The sequence below is a fragment of the Natator depressus genome, chromosome 19 (assembly GCF_965152275.1).
Source record: "Natator depressus isolate rNatDep1 chromosome 19, rNatDep2.hap1, whole genome shotgun sequence".
Classification (NCBI taxonomy): Eukaryota; Metazoa; Chordata; order Testudines; family Cheloniidae; genus Natator; species Natator depressus.
Window position 1 is genome coordinate 812,786 of NC_134252.1, and position 24,040 is coordinate 836,825.

The window sequence follows — 24,040 nt, forward strand, 5'->3', positions numbered from 1 at the left end:
CTCGACTCTGGTTCTCTCATCTCCTCCCAGCCCTTCTCTGCTCTAAATAATAATCTAAGGAGGATTTTGAGGCAGAATCTCCTCTGGTGAATTCTGGGGCCATGGATTTCTTAGCAGTCTGGTAAGGTGGATGTTATTTTGTTAGGAGGAGAGTTCTAATGTGTCGATCTCACTCCTGTGCTCCTGGATCTCCTCCTTCAGTGAAATGGTCCATTTGACTCGTGACAGATCCAAGCTTCTCAAACACTTCCAATCCTCAGCTTCCTTTGAATGCACAAAATGTGCTTATTTATTACCCCAACTGACTCAACTTTGTATTTGTTTTTAAGCAAGATTAATGGCCAATCTCTTGAGCAAAGCTCTGGTTGTGCGTGGTTTTCACGTCAGTGCACCAATACAGGAAGGTAGTTTGTAGTTCTGAATGCATGTTAATAACTGGGCATTTATTAACTGTGCCTTGAGTCCAGCCTTCTCCTCAGGAAGGGATGGCTTTGTTCAGATCCTGATGGTGCTTGCACGAAGGTGTGTAAGTCCATGTGGATTTATTGATGTTAGGGCTGTTGATTAATCACAGTTAACTCACGTGATTAACTCAAAAAAATTAATCGTGATTAATAGCAGTTTTAATCATACTGTTAAACAATAGAATACCAATTGAAATTTATTACATATTTTGGATGTTTTCTACATTTTCATATATATTCTGTGTTGTAATTGAAATCAAAGTGTATATTATTTTTGATTACAAATATTTGCACTGTAAAAATGATAAAAGAAATGGTATTTTTCAATTTTTCAAAAACGTGACCTGTTTTTTGGGAAACACACTTTGTATCTGGTGTGTGAAAAGAAAACTAAACTTCCGCTTACAGTAAGGTGCAAGACTCTCTAAAGAGGGGCAGGCCAGCTGGCCTTGGGGCTAGAGCACTGGGTTGGGACTTGGGAGATCTGGCTTCTGTTCTTGGCTTTGCCACAGTCTCCCTGTGTGACCTTGAGAAAGTGTCTTCAGCTCTCCACACATCAGCTCCCTGTCTGTCAAAGGGGGCTGGTATCCTTCCCCCGTCTGCCTCGTCTGTTCTGACTGTGCCTGGTTTGAGGCCTTGTAAGACACGGTCTGTGTAGAGCGCTGAGCACAATGGAGCCCCGGTCTCTGGCTGGCCCTCGGCGCTCTTGTAATACAAATAACAATCTCGCCTTTTGCCCCCACCCTATCTAGGAAGTTGCACCGAGATCCTGTTGAGTTCAACGCACCTGTCTTTAGCTGGTGTCCTTCCTGCGCTCTTCTGCTGTAACCGGCTGATGCTGTACATGGAGAGAGGTGCTGTATAAACCCCGTATGCACCGTCACATGGCTTGGGGGACACCTGGGCTACCTCGCACCAGCGAGGCCAGCAGCTCGGTGACATTCTTGCAGATGCTGACCTTGGAGCTGCCTGCCCCTTTCCTAGGGTTGGTTCAGCCCCAGCAGTGTTGCAGTTTTGGGACAGTGCAGTGTCTTTCTGCTGAAGTTTTTAAGGGATTCAGAATTGAGAGCCATTTTTAGGACATTTCCAGGCATATACGTTGGTATAGGAACCTGGGAGCTTAAGGGATATAGGGTCAGAAATCACTGGTCCCTTCACGGTCTCTCTAGTACAGCAAGGTGCATCTTTCACTTGCCGAGACTTCCTCTGAATGTGAGGAAATCCTCAATTCACCTGCCGAGTGTGCCTTAAAATCTGGTGACAATCGGGTGCTCCCCTGTGACTTAGTGAACAATTCAAACAATCTCTGCTATTTCCTGTGCTCGCAGCCGTGGGCATCTCCATGCGTGCCCTGCTGAGCAAGTCCAGGGCTGCGAGAGTGCCGTTTCCTTATCGAAATCGGCTGTGCCCAGCATTGGGCCAAGGCTGCTCTGAACTCACGCGAGGTTCAGTGGGAACTGCTGCTGCATTATAGGACTCTGGGTGGGCTCCAGCACACATGGCAATTGTGTAAGGTGAACATGTTCTGGCAGTTCCCACTGCTGCCAGCATTGGTGCATCCCCACAGGTGAGAGAGGAGAGGGGTACGCAGGCTGCCAGCTTCCTGACTCTGCTCCTTCAGTACCCTCCTGTCAGCGGGCCGCCATCTGGCCACTGCTTTGAGGGAATGCAAAAGACGCAAAATAAAGCTCAGGCCCTCCCCATGTCTTTGAGGGACTAACTGCAGCTGTTTGCACGGATGGGTCTGGGAGAGCGAGTCCTAGGGCCTGTGGGGATGAAGTACCCCTGGAAGTGCATCCCTGGGAATGATGCACTGAGGTTTCCCCCCACCCCATGACTTGCCCTTCATGCTCGGAATTGCAAAGCGCTCCTCAGAGTGTCAGGCACAGGCTGGCAAGGAGGTTTGAAGGTGAAATCTAAAGGCAGGAAGTGACTCAACGGCTCCAGGAGCAGGAGGGTAAAGTCTTGATGTAATGCAGCTCCCTGACAGCGCTGTGTGAGAGCCAGGGCTGGCTCAGTCATCCTGATGAAATTCCCTTACCTGTGCCTTTCTGGCTGACTGCCCCTCCGCTCTCCTGAAAGCAGGGCTTGGTGAGCCCAGGCTGGGGAGGGTGTTCCCAGCACAGCACCAGCACCAAGCCCACCACTGTTCCTGGGGACTCGGGAATGGGGCAAGAACCCACTCATTTCCCAGCCTGCCCACACGCTGCTCCAGGCCTGCTCAGCCTGGAGGGCTGGCTCCTGGCAAGCACCCCACCTCAGGGCCCTAGTCAGAAGCTGAAGGGCGCTGGGGCGGTGGAACAGTGTCCGGAACGAGTGCTGGTGAAGTGAGAAGCCAAGCGAAGGCTCTGAAGATAGAGGCAGAGGCGCAAATGAGCCCTGTTGGGAACCAAACACAGTGCTCTTGGGAACTGCGACCTTGGCCTGAGAGCCTGCATGGCCTTTGTCAGGGCTCTTGGTGGGCTGCAGCATTAGCACAAGGGAGCTGCAGAAACTGTGATATTGATTTAAAATTTTCCCAGCCTCACTACGAGGGGTCAGAGCTGCTCCTTACGCCAAGCAGCAGCTGCTCTTCGTCCTGGAGGCAGAAATCGGCTGGCAGGGACAGTTGCACACAGACCCCAGCAGTTGTGGTGCTTCTGCAAAGCTAACTGGGGGAAACTATTTTCTCTTCCCCATGCCGGTCTGGCGTCCCTGGGCCCTGACTCACCTACATAGACTCATCCTTATTTGGGAAATTGCTCGCCCTCCCTGCCTGGCTGCATTTCCTCTCCTGCTCATTTGTTTAGAAGTAAATTACGCAAACCCGGTTCAGGTAACTCTGGGCAGATTAGAATAGATGGAACCTGAAACATGAGCAAAGGCAGGTCTATTCCTGTATCCCGGAAAGATGAACATGTTCCTAGGAATAGCTGCGTGGGCTGCTACAGGATGGCTTCTGTACGGCAGCTGGTTCTGGACCTGATAACAGTCTACGGTGGGGAGTTTCACAAGGTTATTGGCTTTCTTTTGTAAGTGAAATCTCTGGCTGCAGGAGTTCATTGTGTTCTCAACAGTTTGATTAAAATCCGGCTGGTTACACATTGCAGAAAGCCAAACAGTGGCTGCACCTTCTCCTCTGAGCTCACCCGTTCGCCTCTGTATAGACCCTGGCATGAACATAGCAATCTTCTGGGACTGTTGCTAAGCCACCTGCAGGTCACAACAGACGGTGACACTGGAGTGGTGTTACATGGGTGTTACTCTAATTAGAAAGTGGTCTCTACTGTGCATCATCTGCGGCTTGCTGACCTTTCTGGTACACTATCCTGTTCCAAGCTCTGTTCCAAGCTGGCCATGCTTGTGGCCCATGTTTTTCGGAAGGTTATTTGCAAGGCGAGGCTGGGGGCCACTCAGGAGTCTGTGTTCCCAAAGGTATTTGGTCTGGCACTCCATGGTACTGGTGTGCAAGGGAGGGAGGAAAGCCAGTTGTCCCCATGAGGAGGACAATGTTTGCCAGGTGGAAAGGCACAGCTCATAATAAAAATAAACTTTTATTGTCACAAGTGACTAAAACCCTGAGTGATTTGGCTGTCTCTGTGTGCTGAGTGGTTAGCTTTTGTCTAGTGCATTTCAGGTGTGACCTGTAGAGAGCTGGGTTCTCCTAGTTCAGTGGCAGGTGTATTGCATGGGTCTCACTTGGGGCCACAGTGTTTGCAGACTCTGCTAATCCTGGAGCCTGGGGCACTGGTGCAGGGAGCAGCCACCAGCCTGTAGGTTCCTTTTTTTGTTTACTTTTAATGTAGTAAAAGATTCAATGTGTGTGTGTCAGCTGTACTAGAGGTTCCTGACAAGCAGAGGCCGCAGCTGCAGTTCTCTGGCTGTAGCCGGGCATAGTGGGGTGACGGTACACCCAGGAAAGGTGTAAATCCAAACCAGGAGGCCAGCATCCAAGGTAGTGAGGCATGTCCCAGTCTGCAACTGAGGGGAGTGGTCAGCCCGCGGGGTGCCTCTCGGTAGCACAGCAACAGATGCATTTATAACCACCATCTTGGCACTAGCTGGTGTTGCCCGGGTGGAGTGGGCTGGAGTCGTCTGAGGTGGAGGTGCTGTGCATACATGACAGGCAGCAGGGATGGGGTGGGGAGGGTAACTTATCGCTGACCACATCCTGTCACCACATTGCCACTGAGTCTGAGCAGCACTGGTGACCTGTTAATGAGGGCAGAGGGAGTCTCTCCTGGAATGTAATCGGGCTGAAAGCAATGAAAATGACTCTACACGGCCACTCTGCAACATGCACGCAGGTGAGCTCCCTGCAGGAGGGTTAACCCAGCCCCTGGCTCCGTAGAGCATAGCTCCTGTTCTCTGCTACATTCGGTGGCTTTGTCTTGACTAGGCTCCCCCTTAACCAGCTGAGCGCATGTTTAAAGTCTGTCCTGGTTACACTTGGCTTTCAGAACCTGTTACTTAGCACACGCCTACAGCACACTTCTAAATCCTACTCTAGACCAACCCCTTTAAAAATGTTTTTACAAATCCATCTTTTCTCCTAGCCTGGAAAGCGCTGAGTTCCTCCCCCCATTGCAGTGAGTGTTTCTTGCCTGTGCTCACGTATTTGTAGAGTCCAAGGCCAGAAGGGACAATCTCGTCTGACCTGCATAGCACAGGCCTGAGAACTTCCCTAAATCATTCCCAGAGCAGAGCTTTTAGAAAAGTATCCAGTCTTGATTTTAAAATTGCCAGTGACGGAGAATCCACCATGACCCTTGGCAAATTGTTCCAGTGGTTAATTACCCTCACTTTAAAATGTACCCTGATTTCCAATCTGAAGTTGTCTAGCTTCAACTCCCAGCATTGGATGGTGGTAGACCTTCCGCTGCTAGACTGAATAGCCCGTTATCAAAAATTTGTTCCCCTTGTAGATACTTAGAGACTGGGATCAAGTCATCCATTGCCCTTCTCTTAAGCTAAATAGATTGAGCGCCTTGCGTCTATCACTATAAGGCAGGTTTTCTAATCCTGAATCCTCTCCAGTTTATCAACATCCTTCGTGAATTGTGGACACCAGAACTGACACAGGATTCCAGCAGCGGTCACACCAGTGCCAAATAACGGCTCTGCTCCGACCTGAGATTCCCCTCTTTATGCATCCCAGGTTCATATTAGCCCTTTAGGCCACAGCGTCACACTGGGAGTTTGTGCAGCTGCTTATCCACCCCCACCCCGAATCTTTTCCAGAGTCCCTGCTCCCAGGACAGAGTCCCGCATAGTGTAAGGATGGCCAACGTTCTCTGTTCATAGACATACACATTTACATTTAGCCAAATTAAAGCAGTGTTTGTGCCCTGCTCACCAAGCGATCCAGCTCACTCTGGATCAGTGACCTGCCCTCTTCGTTATTTACCACTCCCCCAATTTTTTGTCATTTGCAAACTTGATCAGTGATGATTTTAAATTTTTTTATCTTATGTTTTTTATGCTGAGCTGCTTCCTGCTCCTTTTTCTTTGTTTCGCCCTTCTGTTCTCCATGCTCTTGGGCTCTCCTGGCTATTGCAGCCCCAGTGTTTGCTTTGGCATCCTCGTGTGTTTAACACCTCTGTCCTACTCTGTGTGTGAGACCCAGAACAAAGGGAGAAAACAGCTTATCTAACACACACACACACCCCTGAGCAAACTTCCCAGGCTCATTATCTGCTGCTCTCCCCTCCCTGGAACGGCAGCATGTGTCCCTACACAGCCAGGCAGTGGTCTGTGCCTGCAGACAGCCCTGGGCTCGCTCTCCTGCTGCCGTGCACTCTGTGGTCTGTTCAACCTGGAGAATAAGCGAGTTTAGCTCCAAGCTGACACCCTTTTAGCAGCGACTCTGCCTTGCAAGACAGCTGTGCGGCAGAGGTAGGTGGACGGACGGATGGACCCTGGGAAGCAGTAACCGCCAAAGAGGGGGGAAAGTGGTGTAGGAAATGCAACAGCAATTGGCTAGCCAGCACTAAGGCCACACGACATGGATGGGGACGAGGGTCTTGCCACTGGATGCAGTTCAGAGGGATGCTTATAACAACCCCCCTCATAGGGAGTCAGCAAGATCTGCACCCGGGGCCTTCAATATTGCAGCACAGGTACCGGTAGTAGGCTGTTATCCTCTAGTAAACTAGCTGCTGGAGGTGGATGTGACACACTCTGCCAGTGGGTTACGTGTATATTACAGATCGGGACAGTACTTTGAGCTAATTGTTCAAGTACCATTTTCAAAGGGCTTGTGCAGTTTGTATCTCTTCCTCTTCCCAGCACTCTTCCTATGCGCCTGCAAGGAATGTGGTGTTAGGTCCCACCTGGGGGCTTTGTCTACATTAAGGATTTTTGCACGGGTGTAGCTTTGCTGGTGCATGCCAGCCCCCAGTGGAGATGCCCTGTGGTCTGAACTGGGTCAAGTGGCACTGTCTGAGCCCTCCCTTATACCAGTGCAGTGCATTTACCCAGGGGTTTGCACTGGTGTACCTATTCCTGTGCAAAATCGGTAATGCAGGCAGGCCCTTAGTGGCATTCTCTGCTGGCAACCATCTCCAGTGTGGTTCAGGGAGGAGGGGATTGGGCAGGAAACAGCCTGAGTGGAGAGGCTGCCAAATGAGAGACAGTATTTGAGACTGAAATGTCCCTGTCCTGGAACTGTGTTTTTTGAGAGACCTGTTCTTGGTTTTGATCACAATGTTGGCTCAGCTGCAGCAGAGAGACGGAGTTTGATTTGGCAAATCACGCTTCAACACAGAAACACATTGTCCTGGAGCTGAGATCCTACCAGTCTGGTTTTCTCCTGTCATCTCTGAGGACTTTACAGCATTGTACCGGGGGGGGGGGGGGGCGGCGGTTCCTGTTGTCACCCCTTTGAGTCCCTCTCTCTGAGGTGTATGGGGGGGAGCAACAGACTCTTCTCTCAGGTGAAGGGATGAAATCACTCTGGGAAGCAAAGTCCAGCAAGGCAGCCTGAGTCCATGCTGTGCACCTCGAGGGGGGCTGGATGTGTTGCCCAGCACGCAGGCGTGACTCGCGTTGTATGTTGGGAAACAAGTGGCAGGGCCATCTCCAAAGGCCGGGGGCCCAGGCTGCTTCCTTCATCTTCTGCAGTCCCTGGGCTGCAGCACTTCTAAACATGAACCTTCCTGGCTCGGAGTCCTCACGTGGAGCAAACCTTTGGGGGCAGGGGCCGTTCTCCCCAGGCAGACAGGGTGGCCCCCGTCAGAGAAGCTCAGGAAATGTTTCGTTCTCCTGGACACACACTGATGATGCTCACTGTGAACCTGAGGGCCTGGCCTGGCCGCCCGGGTATTTTTAGCAGGTATTGGAGACTAATGGGGAGTTGCACAGCCGGTGTCTTGGAGCTAGTCATTCCTGCTGCCATAAACTCACTTGCTCCAGGATGCAGCTGTGGTAGGAAGGGGGTCAGAAGAACAGGCAGGAGCTGGCGGGGATGCAGCTGGTTAATGAGCGGGTCTGAGAAGGGACTTTGTTCCCATCTGTCTGTCACGTAGCTAGGCAGGCAGCAGCAGCGCTCTCTAGGCAGGCAGGGCAACAGCTGGGAAGCCTAATCCCAGGCCCATGAATAGCCCTGATGACTCATGCTGTGCAAGCCAGAGCAGACCTTCCCCAGCCCTGCAGGGCTTCAGCCCAGCATCAGGAAGGCAACTGCCCACAGCTTAGGCAGACAACACCGAGAGATGCAGAGGAAATTGCGACTGTTCCCCTGTCCTGTTCTGGGATTTATCCCTCAATGCCTGTAATAACTCTTCGGATCCACTGGGTTCGTAAAGAAGATTGCAAACCCTGGCTCTCTGCAGCTAAATGTCTCTGGTATAAACACCATATGAGGCTTGTCTACACTTGAAAATTAATTCGGATTAAGGCTGGGTGTAAGTTTGTAGCTATTCTGGAATAACTCCAGGTGTAGACAAACCCTACACCTTGGAGAGAAATAGGGCCAGTAACAGCTCTCGTAAACCAGCTTCTCCTGAAGCAAAGCCAGAGAATGTGTTTCGTGCTTTCACTTGTGAAAACATGCACATGCAGCAAACGGCTTGTACTTTGGAAATACGCTCCCAGGGAGGATCCTGGGGATGTGGCTTTGATTAGAAATGTCTTTCTCCTGGCCAAATGACTGGGCACCTGACTCATGCTCGATGCTCCCCTGTTCGTCTGCTTTAGAGCCATGTGGAAGCTTCAAAGCTCGGGATGTTAGAAACTAGCTCAGGCAAAGCACTAGAAGATGTGGTGCAGGAACCAGCCTCATCCTAGGCTTTGGGCGGGAGGCCAGTCGCTGCGTTTGGGTCTGTGAGAGGGATGCCTGTTTCTCCCTCTGTTGGGCTCCTGCACGCACCCACCCAACTGGTCATTCACTTCAGTCCAAAAATGTTTTTGCACACAAAATCGTTTCCGTTTTTTGTTAATCTTCTCGGGTGTTACATGCTGTCCTGAGGATTGCAGCCAGGAGCCCGCAACCCTGCGTCATCCAGCGACCGGCTCAGTCACGCGTTCCCTGTCAGGCTTTCTCCATGCGGGACCTGGTGACTGGTGTATGCATGTTCTGATGGCTGGCTCTGCTTTACGTGCAAGCGGAAGGTGCGCTCGACACCATACCGGACCATTTCTGGAAACACAGATCGTGTTGTCCATGAGCAGGAGCAGCGCTCGTGCCCCATGCTGGCTGTGTACGGCCAGGCTTAGTTCTGTGCAATGCTGCCTGACACAGGTAGCAGCCTGGGCATGTGGCCCGTGTCTGCCCCTTGCCTCTGGAGGTGGCGGGGGAGTTACAGGGAGGCTCAGCCCTTTGCACCGCTGCGGTTCTGAGCAGATCCTAACCTATGGGGTTTCCCCGGACAGGTGTGGGAGACTCTCGAGTTGGCACCATGACGGAAGGTTTCGACTGCGACAACTGCAAGGAGTCCCTGTATGGGCGGAAGTACATCCAGATGGACATGGGTCCCTACTGCATCCCCTGCTACGATGCCCATTTCGCTAACACCTGCGAGGAGTGCAAGGAGCTGATTGGCCACGACTGCAGGGTGAGTGAGGGGCTGGGGGCTGTGCTCAAGTGGGGCCTGCCCCATACCCGCCCCCCCCCCGTGGGCGAGTGAGGGACTGGGGGCTGCACCCAAGTGGGGTCTGCCCCCCACCTGCCGTGGGCGAGTGACACCCCCGCTCTCTCTCCCAGGAGCTGTACTACGAGAATCGCCATTACCACGAGCACTGTTTCCGGTGCTTCCGCTGTGACCGCTCTCTGGCCGACGAGCCTTTCACCTGCCAGGACGAGGAGCTGCTGTGCAACGACTGCTACTGCAGCGAGTTCTCCTCCAAGTGCGTCGCATGTGAGAAGACCGTCATGCCAGGTACAGGCTCTGGGGCGGGGGTTGTTGGCAGGAGACGGAGCCTCCCCTGGGCCTTGGCAGGCTCTGCTGGGCCAGCAGTTGCCCTCCTGTCATCCCAGCCGAGGGCAGTGCCCTGTGGGTGCCGGGCAAGGGCCCAGGGACATGCCGTACCTGTACAGAGAGGCCTGGTGCCAGCTCCGCTCTGCTGAGCAGACATGAGGCCCTTATCGGGGACCCAGAACTGTGGTCTCCCCTGCAGCCCTTGTCTGTGGCCTCTGTGGTTGGGGAGGGCCATGGAGGAGGAGAATGTGGGGAGGCAGCTCCAGAGGCTCTGGAGCATCCTCTGCCCTGTCTCTGGGGGTCCAGGAAGTCACTGGCTAAAGGCTGATGGAGACCCAGCCTTTGGGGGGGCTGGGGCTATGCCAGGCCCCTCGGGCATTGCCTGCCTGTGTTACCCCCAGGCCTCTGGCGTCTCGAGCTCTCCTGTGCTGAGAGGCTCGACTGGTGACTCTCGGTACGAAGGGAGAACTGCCCCAAGTGGCATGACTGTACTAGGACATGGGGAAGGAAGGGGCCTCCGGGCGCTAGCTTTCCTGCGATCTGTCCACGGGTACGAAATGCTAGCGCCAGGCCCCGCTTCCCAGGCTCAAGCCGAGTTCAGGACACAGGGCTCCGTCTCCGTAGAGCATTGTTGATTTGTCACTTGCGGAGCCTGTCTGAAGGTGCAGCTGCTGCCTCCCAGCGGTGCCCTGAGCCCAGCTCTGCTTCACTTCCAGGGTCCCGGAAACTGGAATACAGCGGACAAACCTGGCATGAGCATTGCTTCATCTGCAGCAGCTGCCAGCAGCCCATTGGGTCGCGGTCCTTTATCCCGGACAAGAAGGATTATTATTGCGTCCCCTGTTATGAGAGCAAGTTTGCCCCCCGCTGCACTCGCTGCAAAAAGGTAATGCTGGCCTGCCAGGCGAGTGCTTCCTTCGGTGACCCCGCAGGGGCTGCGCTTCTGTTAGCTGAGGTTCTCCTGGGGCAGCCAGTGGTCTCCGCGGAAAGCAGTCCCAGGCATAGGAGGTGGGGTGCTGTTCCATGGTCCCCGGGGGTGTAACCCAGCTTCCTAAGGGTCGTGTCAGTGTTCCCCTGGATCTGGGCCGGCAGGACTGCACCCAGCGTGCTGCGAGTACCCACCCAGTAATAATGAAGGGGTGGGCGTGGCCTGCTCGCATCACGGGGGATGCTGCTCTCCAGGCCTCTCCAAAAGGCTTTGCTGAGTGCTGTCGAGATCTCCAAGCTGAGGCATGTCTGTGCCTGGTCTGGAGACTGGCTGCTGCCTGATGTGTTGGCATCACACCCTGCTCTGGAGACAGCAGAGGGCTCCCCTTAGCGCCAGGCCCGCCATGCCTCTGGGCGGCTCCGTGGTTGCCGAGGGTCCAGTTGAGTTCCCTTGGCCGGCTTGAGAAGGGGTCTCCTGTTATAACTGCAGTGCGCTCGTGGGATGTGTGCGAGCCTTGCGTCCAGCCCCTGTCAGTCTCCCGCTGGCAAGGGCTCCGGAGGCTGAGATCTTTATAACCGCCAGGCACTCAGGGCTCCTGGGGCTGCCTGCAGCAGCTCTTCGGGGAGATACGGGTGTAACTGGTGCTCTCCCTTCCCCAGTCGCTGACCAAGGGAGGAGTGACTTACCGTGACGAGCCCTGGCACAAGGAGTGCTTTGTCTGCACTGGCTGCAAGGTTCCTCTGGCAGGCCAGCAGTTCACCTCCCAGGAGGACAACCCCTACTGTGTCAAGTGCTTTGGGAACCTCTATGCCAAGAAGTGCAGCGCCTGCGCAAAGCCCATCACAGGTAACCATGGAGACTGGAGCGCAGCACATGGTCCCTCGTGAGCGGGCACCGTGCCTCTGCCCGTGAGCAGAACGCAGACCTTGCTCTGCCGCCGCCTTCATGGTGGTGAATTCCCCTCTGCAGCAGGCCAGCGTAAGGCCTACGCAGCTCTTCCATCCCACTGCCGCCCTCCAGGGCTCACTGAGGGGCTGTTCAGAACTTCAGGCCTCCCAGGATGGGAGACTGTTATTGCCAAGGGTGCCCTGGGGCATGTGACGGGCTGCTCCTGGACTTGTTCCTCAGCAGCCTGTTTCAGCTGCTCATCGAGAGAGGCCATGCAATGGGGAAGGAGTTAAATTGCAGTGAGGAGTTTGTGTGGCTCGTACTCTTGCTCTCACTTCGTTCTTGCAAAGCTCAAGTGTCGGGTGTGTCCTGCTCTTGTCAGAGCAGTGAACGTACTGTGCACACCCAGGGAGGACTGCCTGTGTTTTGGTACCCTGCAGTCTTCCTGCAGAACTTGCCAGAACTCCCAGGACATGCTCCATGTGGTGGGATCTGATGGCTGTGACTGGCCTCTCTGTTTGGGATCCTGGAAGGGTTCTCCACCGCTCTAAAGTGAGGAGGTTTTGCAGCCCAGGGCTGGGCTGGGAGGCTCCAGAAACTGGACCTTTCACACTTGCCAAAGTGAGGCGAGTGGGTCTCTCCCTTCATATACCTGCACCAGGAGGCTGCCTGGTCTCCTTCACTGACCCTCCGTCCGTGGCTTGGGTTTACTGCTCCTGGAAAGGCCAATGCGGCCACTGAGTCACTCGGTGAGTCAGAACGCTGGTTCCGTGGTTAGAGATGATGCTGGTTTGCTGCCCCGCCCCAGGTCACTAGTGTTTATCTTTTACTGTCTCTGCAATAGCACCTACAAAACCTGCACGTCGTCCTGCCTTCTGGACAAGGGGCAGAACGCAGCTTCTCTCAGCCGGCTGGCTCCAGTCAGGTCCTTCCCACAGAGGTTTAGTCATTCAGTGTTGTGCACAGACCCCTAACTGGCTGTCTGCCGACCCTAGGCCCTTCAGGAATCTGCCTTGAGTGCTCTGGGTAATTCTATGCTCTGTCCCCCTTCTCTAGGCTTCGGAGGGGGTAAATATATCTCCTTTGAGGATCGTCACTGGCACCATAACTGCTTCAACTGCGCCCGCTGCGCCAGCTCGCTGGTCGGGAAAGGCTTCATCCCGCACCACGACGAGATCCTCTGCCGCGAATGCAGCAGCGACCTATAAGCCTGGCAAGAGGACGTGGATCAGGGGCTTTATCTGCTTTTCAGGGGCTTCGTACCAGACACCTTGGCAGCTGTCGGTGCTGGGCAGGTGGGAGATGTGCCTTTTGTTGCCCTGGAGAGGGCTGATCCCCTCACCACAGCGTATGCTCGGGGTGCCTGTGCCCTTCCCCTGAAGGCTAGAATAAGCCACCCTAGGCTTTCTGCAGAGTGAAGCTAAATAAAAGCCGAACAAAAGGAGCTTCCAAGTCCCTCATTATTTGCTCTTTCCTTTGCTTCCTATGCGCTTGGGCGCTGGCTGAGCCGGGAGCCCCTGTCTGAGCAAAGGGGCTGGGCAGTGGGTCTTCGGCTCCATGTGCTGACCGCACAGCTTTGTCCTTCCTACTTGTTACTGGTTTTCTTCCCTTCCCCCATGTGCTCCCTCTGCTCTGAGTGATGGGCAGCAGCTCCTGTCCTGTGAGCCAGGCTTTCCTGAGGCTCCTGCCTCTCCAGCGTGGGTTTGCAGCACCGCCTGTTCCCCTAGCGTGAGGGTAGCATGGCGTCTCACTGAGCGAGTCTGCAACGCTCTCTGTGCTGCTCGTTGCAGCCTGGGGTGTTTCTGGGTGGCCAGGGACCTGGCTGGCTGTGAGCAGAGCGTGCTGGAGTGAGCACACGGCCCACTTCGGGGAATGGCTTTTCCTGACATCTCTCTCCCTCCTCGCTCTTCAGGGAGATGTCACAAATATGGCAGAGGAACCTGAATCACCAGGAGGTGCTGAGGGTTCTGGCTCCCTCACCTCCCTGCAGCATCTCCCCTCCCCCTGCTCTGCCCCCTAGCAGAAGGGTCCCCATCAGCTTCCAAGAGCGGCACGAATTAGTTTATTTAACACCAACTCCAAGGGTGCTGTGAAGCGGCTCAGGTGCTTTCGGAGCTAGTTTTGTGCTCTGTGCGCAAGTGCTGCCCGGCTGGTAGCCAAACGCTCTTCCTTCTGCCTGAGAGCCGCTTAGCAGAGCAGTTGAAAAGGGCATTTCAGAGGCAGTGAGAGCTCTTAGAGCTGACGGTGTTGTCTGTACTTTCCCCCTTACTGGCTGCTGCAGAACCAGGGCCGCTTGTTGTCTCTTACTGAGCGCGGCCACACGCTATATATATTGACCCCAAATATGGTTGTTCATCCTCTGGAAGTTTGTGCACAGTTGTCTCGGCTGCAGGCTGTGCTCCGAATTCAGCCCTGGGTGCTGCAGGGGGAGATGGATGGGAGTGGGGGATGAATGGGGGCTGTGTTTGTATTAACAACAGGCAAGGCTGCAGATAAATTGAACCAGCCCCCAAGACAGCAGCCAAAGGCTCTGCCCCTCCTTTGCCCCCCTCCTGCCAGGTGCTGAGCTCTCGTCATGCTCATTGGCTGCAGGGGGAGCCGTGGTTGCTCAGCACCTTGCAGGTCAGGTGCTGGTTGGGCCCTGGCTTAGCCCGCTGACCCTCACCCCCAGTCTGGGCTTCTCATTCCCAGAGAGGTAGGGCCCTACCAAATTCACAGTCCATTTTTGTCAATTTCATGGTCATAGGATTTTAAAAATCGTAAATTTCATGATTTCAGCCATTTAAATCTGAAATTTCCGGGTGTTGTAATTGTAGGGGTCTTGATCTGAAAAGAAGTCGTGGGGGGTGGTCTCAAGGTTACAGTAGTGGGGGTTGCGGTATTGCCACCCTTACTTCCATGCTGCTGCAGGAGGTGGCTCTGCCTTCAGAGCTGGGCACCCTGCCAACAGCCACCGCTCTCCCTCTGCCCAGCTCTGAAGGCAGCAGCGCAGAAATAAGGGTGGCAATCCTGCGACCCCCATAAAATAACCTTGCGACTGCCCTGCAACTCCCTTTCGGGCCAGGACCCCCCACTTGAGAAACGCTGGTCTCCCGTGAAATCTGTATAGTACCGGGTAAAAGCGCACACGCAAGAGACCACATTTCATGGTCCATGACACATTTTTCACGGCCACTAATCTGGTAAGGTCCTACAGAGAGGAACTGAAAAGGGGTGTGACATTGGCGCCCCAGAGGGAGGCTGGTGTCCCAGCTGGAAGAGCTTTGCTTCTCTGAAGACCCAGCTATGCAAAACTGCGGAGCTGCCTCGAGTTCCCCTGGAGCCCTGTCTCACTTGGGGTGCCCACGCCCTGCCCCCTTCCGCCCAGGTAATGGGACGCTTTTCTGAATATGACTTCCTTGTGTTTTCCTTTTTGTACTTTATCTGTCACTCAGTAACCAAACCCGCTGGAGGAACGGGCTAGCCCCGTCCCCAAGCAGGGTTCATTTACCAAGAGAATGTTATGCATGTTGAATTGTTATTAGCTGTGTATTCAAATCCTTACTGAAACCCTCGTTTGAAAGCTTTGATGCGGGTAAGTCAGAGTTTCGCTTTTCTGAAGAGCTTGGAGCGGTTTTTAGAAAGGAAGCTTCCTATGTAAGTGTCCTACCCTCCAGTCTCTTGTATGTTTCTGTAAGGCTTTATATAATAAACCATTGTAATGACAACTCTCTCTGGCTGTATTTTCTCCAAGCAGGGGTGGGAGTAGGGTGGGGTTGAATTAATGTCATTGCTGTGGGGTCAGGCTTGTCTTCAAAAGGTAAAATAGCTCTTCACTCTCCCTAGGGTTGCTCCCAAAGCCCTGAACTGGGGGCAGCCCCATGGTTCCCCCTCCCCCAGCAGCCTGCCCAGCCTTTAACTCTAGGAGGATACCACAATCCCCGCCCAGACCAGTTCCAATTTCCCCCCTCCCGGCTTTTTGGGGATGCAGTGGAGACCCTCTCCCTAGATCCATCATCTCTGACTTCAGTCTTTGCACGTTGTTCAACTACCCAGACAAAGTGCTTGGACCCTTCCTGGGTACATGGGGCAAAGTGAAGGCTTCAAGCCCTGGGGCAGGAGTTTAGTGGTCACCACTCTCACCCTAGGAAGGTCTTCTGTGGGCTGGTTACTTCAGTAGATCCTGGACTGGTTCAGCTCCTCTGGACCCAGCAGTCCAGTGGATCCCGGGCTGGCAGGAACTGGCATTTGAGTCACTGGCATGTGACTCTTATGACACCGAATTAAGTGTTTCCACATTACAGAAAAGCCCCTTGTGCTTCCCTGTGTTCGCTCCATTTGACCTCAGCTTCAGCTCTTGAGGTCTCTTGGAAAGAGCCTGTGTGGGGATGTTGCTGCAGTCCCCAGCTGGAGTAACTTTGGTCTCCTTCCTGGCAGCCTTCCCATCCGCCTTGTACGCTCATTACTCACTTTTATCTGCTGTGGAATCATTTATTCCCCTAACATCTGAAACTCTTTTCCACAGATTCCTTTACATTTACTAACAGCCATTGTGACTTCCTCTGGGCCTTTGCCTGGCCCCCGGCCTCTCCAGCATTCCCCCTCCACTTCCCCCTGGAGCTGTGCTACCAGCTCTCTAGACTGCCATGCGAGGGGAAGCCAGGGATAAAAGACACAGCCCCCAAGTCTCTCTGTGACCTCAGTGCTGGCTCTGCGCACTCGCAGGCCTGCCTCGCTTGGAGGCTCCTACAAACGTTAGCTCTGGCGGGCGGCAAAACTATTCTTTCCATTCTGATTCTGTTGCTGTCGTGTCGGGACCTGAGCTCTGGTTTTTCTGGTAGGCCTCAAACAATGAGCAGGCACCTCTGGTTGTAGAGGTTTCCTGAGGGAGCCTGTCCTCTGACAGGAGCTCTGCAAGCCCATGGTTTCTGAAGAGCCGTTTCCAGCGATTAACCGCAAACCATTTCTTTACAAACGGGCCCCCAGGCTCCTCTTTCAGTTGGGTTTAAGAGCCTCCCGTTCTTAGCCAAAAAAGGAAATGACCCAGCTGCACGTAGGGCTGGAACATCTGGATTTTATCCCTGTCATGAATGGGTCATGGATATGCACAGCCCAGTGCCTGATTTACTGGGAGGCAAGGGGGATGATGTAATGCGCTTTCGTCCCTCACGGCTCCCAGAGAGGGTCTAAAACAGTCATGAAAATATCATTAATGTGCAGGCTAACAACGGGGGGACAGCTAGGGGAGGGAAAGGGGGAAGAGCCTGGGGCTCCCTAGTGTGCAAGTGGGGGGTGAGGAGATGAAGCACTCACTGGCTGAAGAGCCGAAGCTGCAGAGTCGGGATGGGGGAGAGCTGGGTCTGTGGCAGGAGCAGGCCACGGGGCAGAGTGCAGACCCTCGGCTGGAAGGCTCTTGAGAACGGCCCGGTAACATTGATCCTGCGGGAGCCTGAAAGAGTCTCACAGTCTGGGCTGGAAAAGTGGCCCAGGGAAGCCCCAGCATTTCACGTGCCTCTCTCTGCAGCCGTTCTCTGGAGAAACTAACCCCAGGCCCTGGCAGGGCAGTGGAAGGACGCTGACTTGGGGCCCGCATCGGGTTCAGCCCAAAGAGCGCATCTGCCATGAAGGAGAAATAAAGGAGCTGAAAAGCCCCAACGCTGGGGCTGGCGGGCAGGAGCGTTACTGTGGAGAGGCCGTGTGCAGAGACCAAGGGCTTTGTGGGCAGTGCTGGTGTGGAGCAGGGACCCCGCAGCACCGGCTCCCTGTGAACGTCTCCAGGACAGGGTTTGAGACAGCCGTCTGTGATGGAGAGGAGCAGGAGCGCTGAATGCTCAGCCAGGGCAAGCAGCCCTGTGTCTGTGAAGCACTGAGACACGGCAGCAGTTGTAAAGGTCCTCTGCACCCAGACTGCGCGAGACACACCCCCCCGAGCACGCAGCCCTGAGGTGAGGGCCAGGCTGAGGCAGCTCACGCACTGGGCGAAAACAGCTGCAGATGCCATCCGGGCAAACAGACGCTCCCTGCTGGAGCACAAGCAGCATCCACGGCTGGGGGAGCTGGTGTCACTCTCGTCGGGGCTGGGGGTGGGAAGTTCAAGGAGGGGCATGCAGAAACCTTGCTAGCACCACCACGGTGCTTCACCCCGCCAGGGGGCTTGGCGGCCGCTGGGTAACTACTGTGTGGGGAGGGTACCTTCAGCAAGCAGCCCTCACGGCAAAGTGTTCCTCTGTAGCATGGGCTGTGGGTCCCTTGCAGCTCAGCTGGGCGTAGCTCACTTCATCAGGCCCCTGCCCTTGCAGGGGCATCGGGCTCTGGTGCCCACGGTTCCCCCTCTCCTTCCTGTGGCACGAGCGTTCAGTCTTCTCGGGCTCGTCTCGGTGGTTGGTTCAGTGTGCGGGGGCTGGGTGGCGCTGGAGGCCTGCGTTATACAGGGGCTAGACTGGGCCCCTTCCGGCTCAAACCCCGACTGTTAGCCAGCTCCTGGGGCAGCAGAGGGGCCGCTCGCTTTGCAGCGGGTTACTCAGTCGACGACTGCTCAGCCCCTTCCCGGCTGCCTCCTGGGCAAACACTGCTCACACCTCGCCTGTCCTGATGTCACATGGGTTTGTTTCAGCTGTGTTCATGCCCTTAAGTGTTCGCATCTCGCGGCCAGGGTTTGCTGGCACGAGCTCCAGCCGACATGTGAGCGGTGGGCGCTCAGCGACCCGGCCAGGCCGCGAGACCTGGACAGCCCCAGCAGTTGGGGTTCGATGCTCCCCGGGGACAAAACGTAGGCAACAGGCCGCACTGCAGAACTGGCTTCCTCTGCTGGCCTGTGTCAAAAGCGCTGGGGTCCCAGTGAATTGATTGTCAGCGTCCAGCCCTGGTGAGGCGCGGCCAGGAGCTGGCTCAGAGGGCTGGCCCTAGTCTGTCTGGCTCGGAAGGCCAATATCCCAAATGGTCCGGGGGTTGTGCTGCCACCTTGGCTGCCGTGTCCTGCAGCCATTCCTCTGGGTTTGGGGGCCCTGCCATGCCACACGGCCCTGCTGCAGGCCCCTGGGTAAGGAGGAGGTCCCTGGCAGGTCACTTTGGCCATGTGGGGCCTGGGTGGATGGCTTGGGGTTTTGCCTCTCTTGGACTGGAGGGACCTTGGTGTTTAACGCATTGAAAGCTGTCAAACTGCTGGTGTTTGCTGTGGTTTGGGGTCTGGTGCTGATTGTGGAAATGTTTGAGGAGAGAGAAGGGGGAGGAACACACACACACACACACACACAAATACCCAGCTGTGGCATTGCAGTCCGAGTGAACCCCCGGCAAAATGCTTAGTTCCATTCCCCACCCAGCCCATGCTCTGCACAGTGTCGGGGGCCGAGTGGTCAGGCTGACCCACTGCCTGGAACCACAGCACTGCTCCATTCGCTCCCTAGCACTCTGCCCGGGGTGAGAGAGGAGAACAGAGTCTGAAATGATTCACTGTTGGACTTGTGAACTCTCCTTCCAAATTAGACATGACCAGACAGGCCCTTTGGCACCGGAGACCGAGTCAAAGCTCATCCTCAGCCCCTGCTGTGGGGTGACTCTCTGAAGCAGGGCACGTGCCCCTCCAAAGGCCCCTCTGCTGCTAGGACTGCAGCCCACAGCTGGCCCTGTGCAGCACCAGGGACCTAGTGCTGGGACGAGTTGATGCTTTCACATTGGTCTGAAGCTGCCTTATACCAGTGACTTGCGGCACCAAAATGTGCTGAGCCGCTCAGTGACCTGTGCAGCTCTGTGACCTCTTGTGCCCTTCTTACACAAGCAGTTAAATCGCTGTTAACGTGGACAGGGAAACCATCGGCTCTGGGCATCTGAGTTAACTTCTGCCTGAGATGAGTGGGGCAATTTGCACAGCAAAGCACTTGTTTCAGGCTCCGTGCAGACTCAGGCAGGCATCGCTCACGCTTGGTTCATGTTTCTCAGGTTGTCTCAGAATTTCTTAAGGCAAGCTGAGGTTCTGGAGCACAAGCTGGCACTTGAGAGGGGCTGATAGGCCACATCATCGTATACCCAAGCCCATCTCCTCAAGGAATCCGCTGACAAGCAACAGTCACACCAGCTTGCAGCTACCTTGGTGGCTCTGGCAGGAAGGAACTGATCAGCTACCCTCACAGCACAGCAGCCAGGGCCACTAGGCCAGTTAGTGCGCTGTAGACTTACACACCAGCTGGCTGTGCGCTGTCCATACAGCCAAGCTCTCGGGGACTCTCTGGCCAGGGTTTGTGGGGATGGAGTGGGCAGTGCTGTTCTGGGGCATTTCAGAGGACAAGCACCCCCTCGAGCTCTATTCCCTTGGACGTGTGCAGGCCTGGGTCCTGACACCGGACACTGGTTTGCCCTTCTTGTAATGCATAGCCACAAATGTTATTGGCCATCAAAGTCAGCCCTTGTGAACCCCCAGCTGCTGTATTGGCGTGATCTCTGTGTGCAGGGAATTCCATACGCTACTCATGTACTGGCCCAAAGCCTGTTTCCATGCTCGGGCCGGTGAGTGAGACTCGCTCCCACCTTATGGGTCAGGGTGACAAGCAGGGGCTTGGTTATGGTCCATTGACACATTCCATCATGTTCAATGCTGAATCCGAGCCCCTCTCATGCCAAAAGACTGAAATAAAAGGGGCAAACAGGTGGACGGGAGGTCCCCAAATTCCAGCGCTTCCCCTTTCCTGGGGTGCAGCGTCATGCTGGAGGGAAGTGGAGGAACAGTAAGTGCAGGATCTTATCTCTGTGTTTATTTTTAGGTAGGCGCTTGGATGGAAGAACTGCCGTACTCAGAGGGCGCACAAGTATGCTTGGAGGGTAATTGGACAATCTTCTTCTTTTCCATATTGTTCCCTCTCAGGTGAATTGGTCAGTCTCAAGACAGGAGCACATTTTGATTGCTGTAATTATCCTTGCTTTTTGGTGGTTGTTGCTTTTATAAACTTCCATTTAGCTCAGTCATATAATATACATGGTAGCACAAATGAATCATTCATTAGCAAGTTAAGTTTAATAATGGATTTGCTTTCTCTGAGGGAAGTCCTGGCCTGCTCCGTGCTTGGCTTTTGGGCAAAGCAGTAGTGCTGGATTGGAGGAAGGTAATTAAAATCTAAGTGAAAGTGGACCCTGCCAGCCACAGCATCTAGGGAAAGGTGTCTCTACACTGCAATTAAAACCCCAGGGCTGGCCTGTGCCAGCTGAGAGCAGGGGCTGTTTAACTGCAGTGTAGATGTTGCAGCCCAAGTTCTGGGACACTCCTACCTTGCAGGCTCCTAAAGCCCGGGCTCCAGCCTGAGCCCGACCCTCTACACAGCAGGGCGAGAGTCTGAGCTCAGTGCTGAGCCAGAGAGGGCTCTCAGGGACTCCCAGGTTTCCCACACTGCCTTGCCGGGGCCTCACTCCTGCCCTGCCAGAGGCGACAGTGGCGCTGGGGCTTGGCCTGGGTGCCAAATACTGAACACTTATGTTGGTCTTTGCTACAGCAATTGTTTGGGAGGTGAAAAATCCCATGGTGTTCGAGGAGGGGGAGGCTTCACCCCAATGCAAGTGCCTCAGGCGGCCCCGCCCCATTTCCCCGTCACACAAGCTGAGCAATGGGTTCGGCTGTTGGTTTCCTCTGTCTGTTTTACAGGAACAGTGTAAAAGCGTTTCCAAAAGGCATAAGAACGAGCTTCTTTGCCACCCTCCTTGGTTCTGGCTATGAGAAAATGATTTTGTTTATCTGGGGAAACCAATTTCCCATAACTGCCCCCTCCCACATCTGTGCATCAAGGGGTGGGGCATTTTTGTGAGAACTCCTTGTTACAGTATTTGCTGCCCTTCGCTGAGCTTCTCTTGAGGGTTTACACACAGCTGGAATCATTGTTCAGTGTTTTCCGGGGCTAGCCCTAGTTAAACCCAAGCAGAATGTGTTCTGAGCAGTACAGCCCGATGGCAGGTTCTGTGCACGATTTTTTCCACAGGACCCCAGGCACAGTCAGTGCACTAGACAGCCCATGCGCTGGGAGCAAATCAGGGCTGTGTGGTAAAGGAGGCTGTTGTCTGTAGGATGTTTGTGGCAGAAGTTGGAAGGGATGTAGTGAATGAAGTAGGGGACTGCAGGAAAAGAAAGGCAGTTGAATGCTGCCCTGGAGAATTGGATCCCATCTCTTTCTCTGCTGCAGAGTTCCTGTGTGGTGCTGGGCAAGTCTCTTAAATCAAATTTTTCACAGATGGTCACTATTTGTGCGTTCCCCGTTTTCTGGGCGCCCAGTGCAAGACATGTGGGGCCAGATTTGTAGAAGTGCTGAGCACTCACAGCTGCAACTGAAGTCAATGGAAACCGTGGTGCACTGGCTTTATAAAGTGCTAGATAATGCTCAGTACTCTGAAAAGTCAGGCCCTAGTGGTGTCAAGTTAGGCACGCAAACGTAGTGACGGCTTCGGACAATTTGGTTGCAAATCTCTGAGCTGTAAAATGGCGATATTAACATACCGTCAGCAGCTCAGAGGGTACGGTAAAGAGAAATTCATTAAAGTTTATGAAGCAATCAGCAATGGCCAGGAATCATAAAATATCAGGGTTGGAAGGGATCTCAGGAGGTCATCTCGTCCAACCCCCTGCTCAAAGCAGGACCAACACCAACTAAATCATCCCAGCCAGGGCTTTGTTAAGCCTAACCTTAAAAACTTCTAAGGAAGGAGATTCCACCACCTCCCTAGGTAACGCATTCCAGTATTTCACCACCCTCCTAGTGAAAAAAAGTTTTTCCTAATATCCAACCTAAATCTCCCCCACTGCAACTTGAGACCATTACTCCTTGTCCTGTCATCTGCTACCACTGAGAATAGTCTAGAGCCATCCTCTTTGGAACCCCCTTTCAGGTAGTTGAAAGCAGCTATCAAATCCCCCCTCATTCTTCTCTTCCGTAGACTAAACATCCCCAGTTCCCTCAGCCTCTCCTCATAACTCATGTGTTCCAGTCCCCTAATCATTTTTGTTGCCCTCCGCTGGACTCTTTCCAATTTTTCCACATCCTTCTTGTAGTGTGGGGCCCAAAACTGGACACAGTACTCCAGATGAGGCCTCACCAGTGTTGAATAGAGGGGAACGATCACATCCCTCGATCTGCTGGCAATGCCCCTACTTATACATCCCAAAATGTCATTGGCCTTCTTGGCAACAAGGGCACACTGTTGACTCATATCCAGCTTCTCGTCCACTGTAACCCCTAGGTCCTTTTCTGCAGAACTGCTGCCGAGCCATTCGGTCCCTAGTCTGTAGCAGTGCATTGGATTCTTCCGTCCTAAGTGCAGGAAGAAATAAATCATTTTGTATTTAGCACAGGGTTTGGTTGTCTGCATTAAATACCATGAGGGACCAAAATCTGAATGAGGAAAGAAATATTGAATAACCACCCATTCACTGAACGAAGCAAGGGTCCTGTGGAAAAAGTAGTGTATGATTCCATAGTTAGTCTATATCATGGTGCACATGCACCAGGAGGCCAAATTAAGTATACAGCCAATCTTAACGCTAGCATTTCTGAAAGTCTGAGTGCTTGACTTTTTAAAAGAACAGTGTGGTTGCAATGTCATATGATACATTTATATAAATACATGTAACAGAGTCTTTGCGGTGCACACAGTCCATGGATTTGTAGATTAGCCCTGGAAGGGACATACCTGACCCTGCATTGTAATCTCTCAACACAGCTGTAAATGACAACACAAAGTGCAAGGCCTGGACATTTCATCCCCTCTCTGGCCCCAGCACTTGCCTTTCAAGTACATCCAAGAGCAGGAGCTGATATTACAAGCTACACAGCATTGATCCTGTGACCGAATGCAGCCCTATATTCACACCCTACCCATTATTGTAATAATCTTTGTACAAAATCTGTCTTTTGTAGAATCATTTGAGAACTAACTCCTCACTGGTCAGTAATATGGTGACATGTATGTAGCAACATTATGTGTAAAGTTATGACATACACATACCTTATGATGTTAAAGGCATGTGTTCAACTCACATAGCCCCAATTAGGTAGAACTGGTCAAGCAGGCCTGTCTTAAACAATGGGATGTGTTTACCTCCATTTGCATATAAGGTATATACAGAGTCCTCGGACAGCAAGAAGGGGGAAGAAGACAACAAAGAAAATCTGCATTTCTGCATACACAGGTGAAAAGAAATATGAAGCCCCCTTCCTCCGCCACACTCCATTCCCCCTTACTCTCAGCTGGAAAGAACGTTAACTGGGGGTCACGCTCAGGAAAATGCTTTTCAAAGGGTGACTGAACTATAAAAGCAAGAGTCAAAACCACCCCAAGTTCTCTCTCCCTGTCCATCTCTGTCTTTCACCTAAAAGAACAAAAGAGAACTGTTGTTGAACCTTGGGAGCAGAACC

The 24,040-nt window shown here is 53.6% G+C and overlaps 1 protein-coding gene and 1 long non-coding RNA gene across 4 annotated transcripts in view; both read left to right on the top strand.

The window, feature by feature from the left end:
• Positions 1-15,285, top strand: part of FHL3 (four and a half LIM domains 3) — a 36,715-nt gene extending 21,430 nt beyond the window's left edge. For 2 of the 3 annotated variants that reach the window (XM_074934314.1, XM_074934313.1), the window contains exons 2-6: positions 9,315-9,496; positions 9,646-9,820; positions 10,576-10,745; positions 11,447-11,633; positions 12,732-15,285. In XM_074934314.1, the coding sequence (XP_074790415.1) occupies positions 9,341-9,496; positions 9,646-9,820; positions 10,576-10,745; positions 11,447-11,633; positions 12,732-12,883 (840 nt within the window). In that variant the 5' untranslated portion in view covers positions 9,315-9,340 and the 3' untranslated portion in view covers positions 12,884-15,285. Of the gene's footprint in view, positions 1-6,192; positions 6,339-9,314; positions 9,497-9,645; positions 9,821-10,575; positions 10,746-11,446; positions 11,634-12,731 lie in introns of those variants that run through there. The other variant, XM_074934315.1, reaches the window with a different exon arrangement.
• A 1,761-nt stretch (positions 15,286-17,046) lies between these two features.
• On the top strand, positions 17,047-24,028 carry LOC141974539 (uncharacterized). Its single transcript, XR_012635766.1, has 3 exons — positions 17,047-17,599; positions 20,411-20,468; positions 23,741-24,028. It is a non-coding gene; the product is annotated as an uncharacterized LOC141974539 (long non-coding RNA).
• Positions 24,029-24,040: the final 12 nt, after the last annotated feature.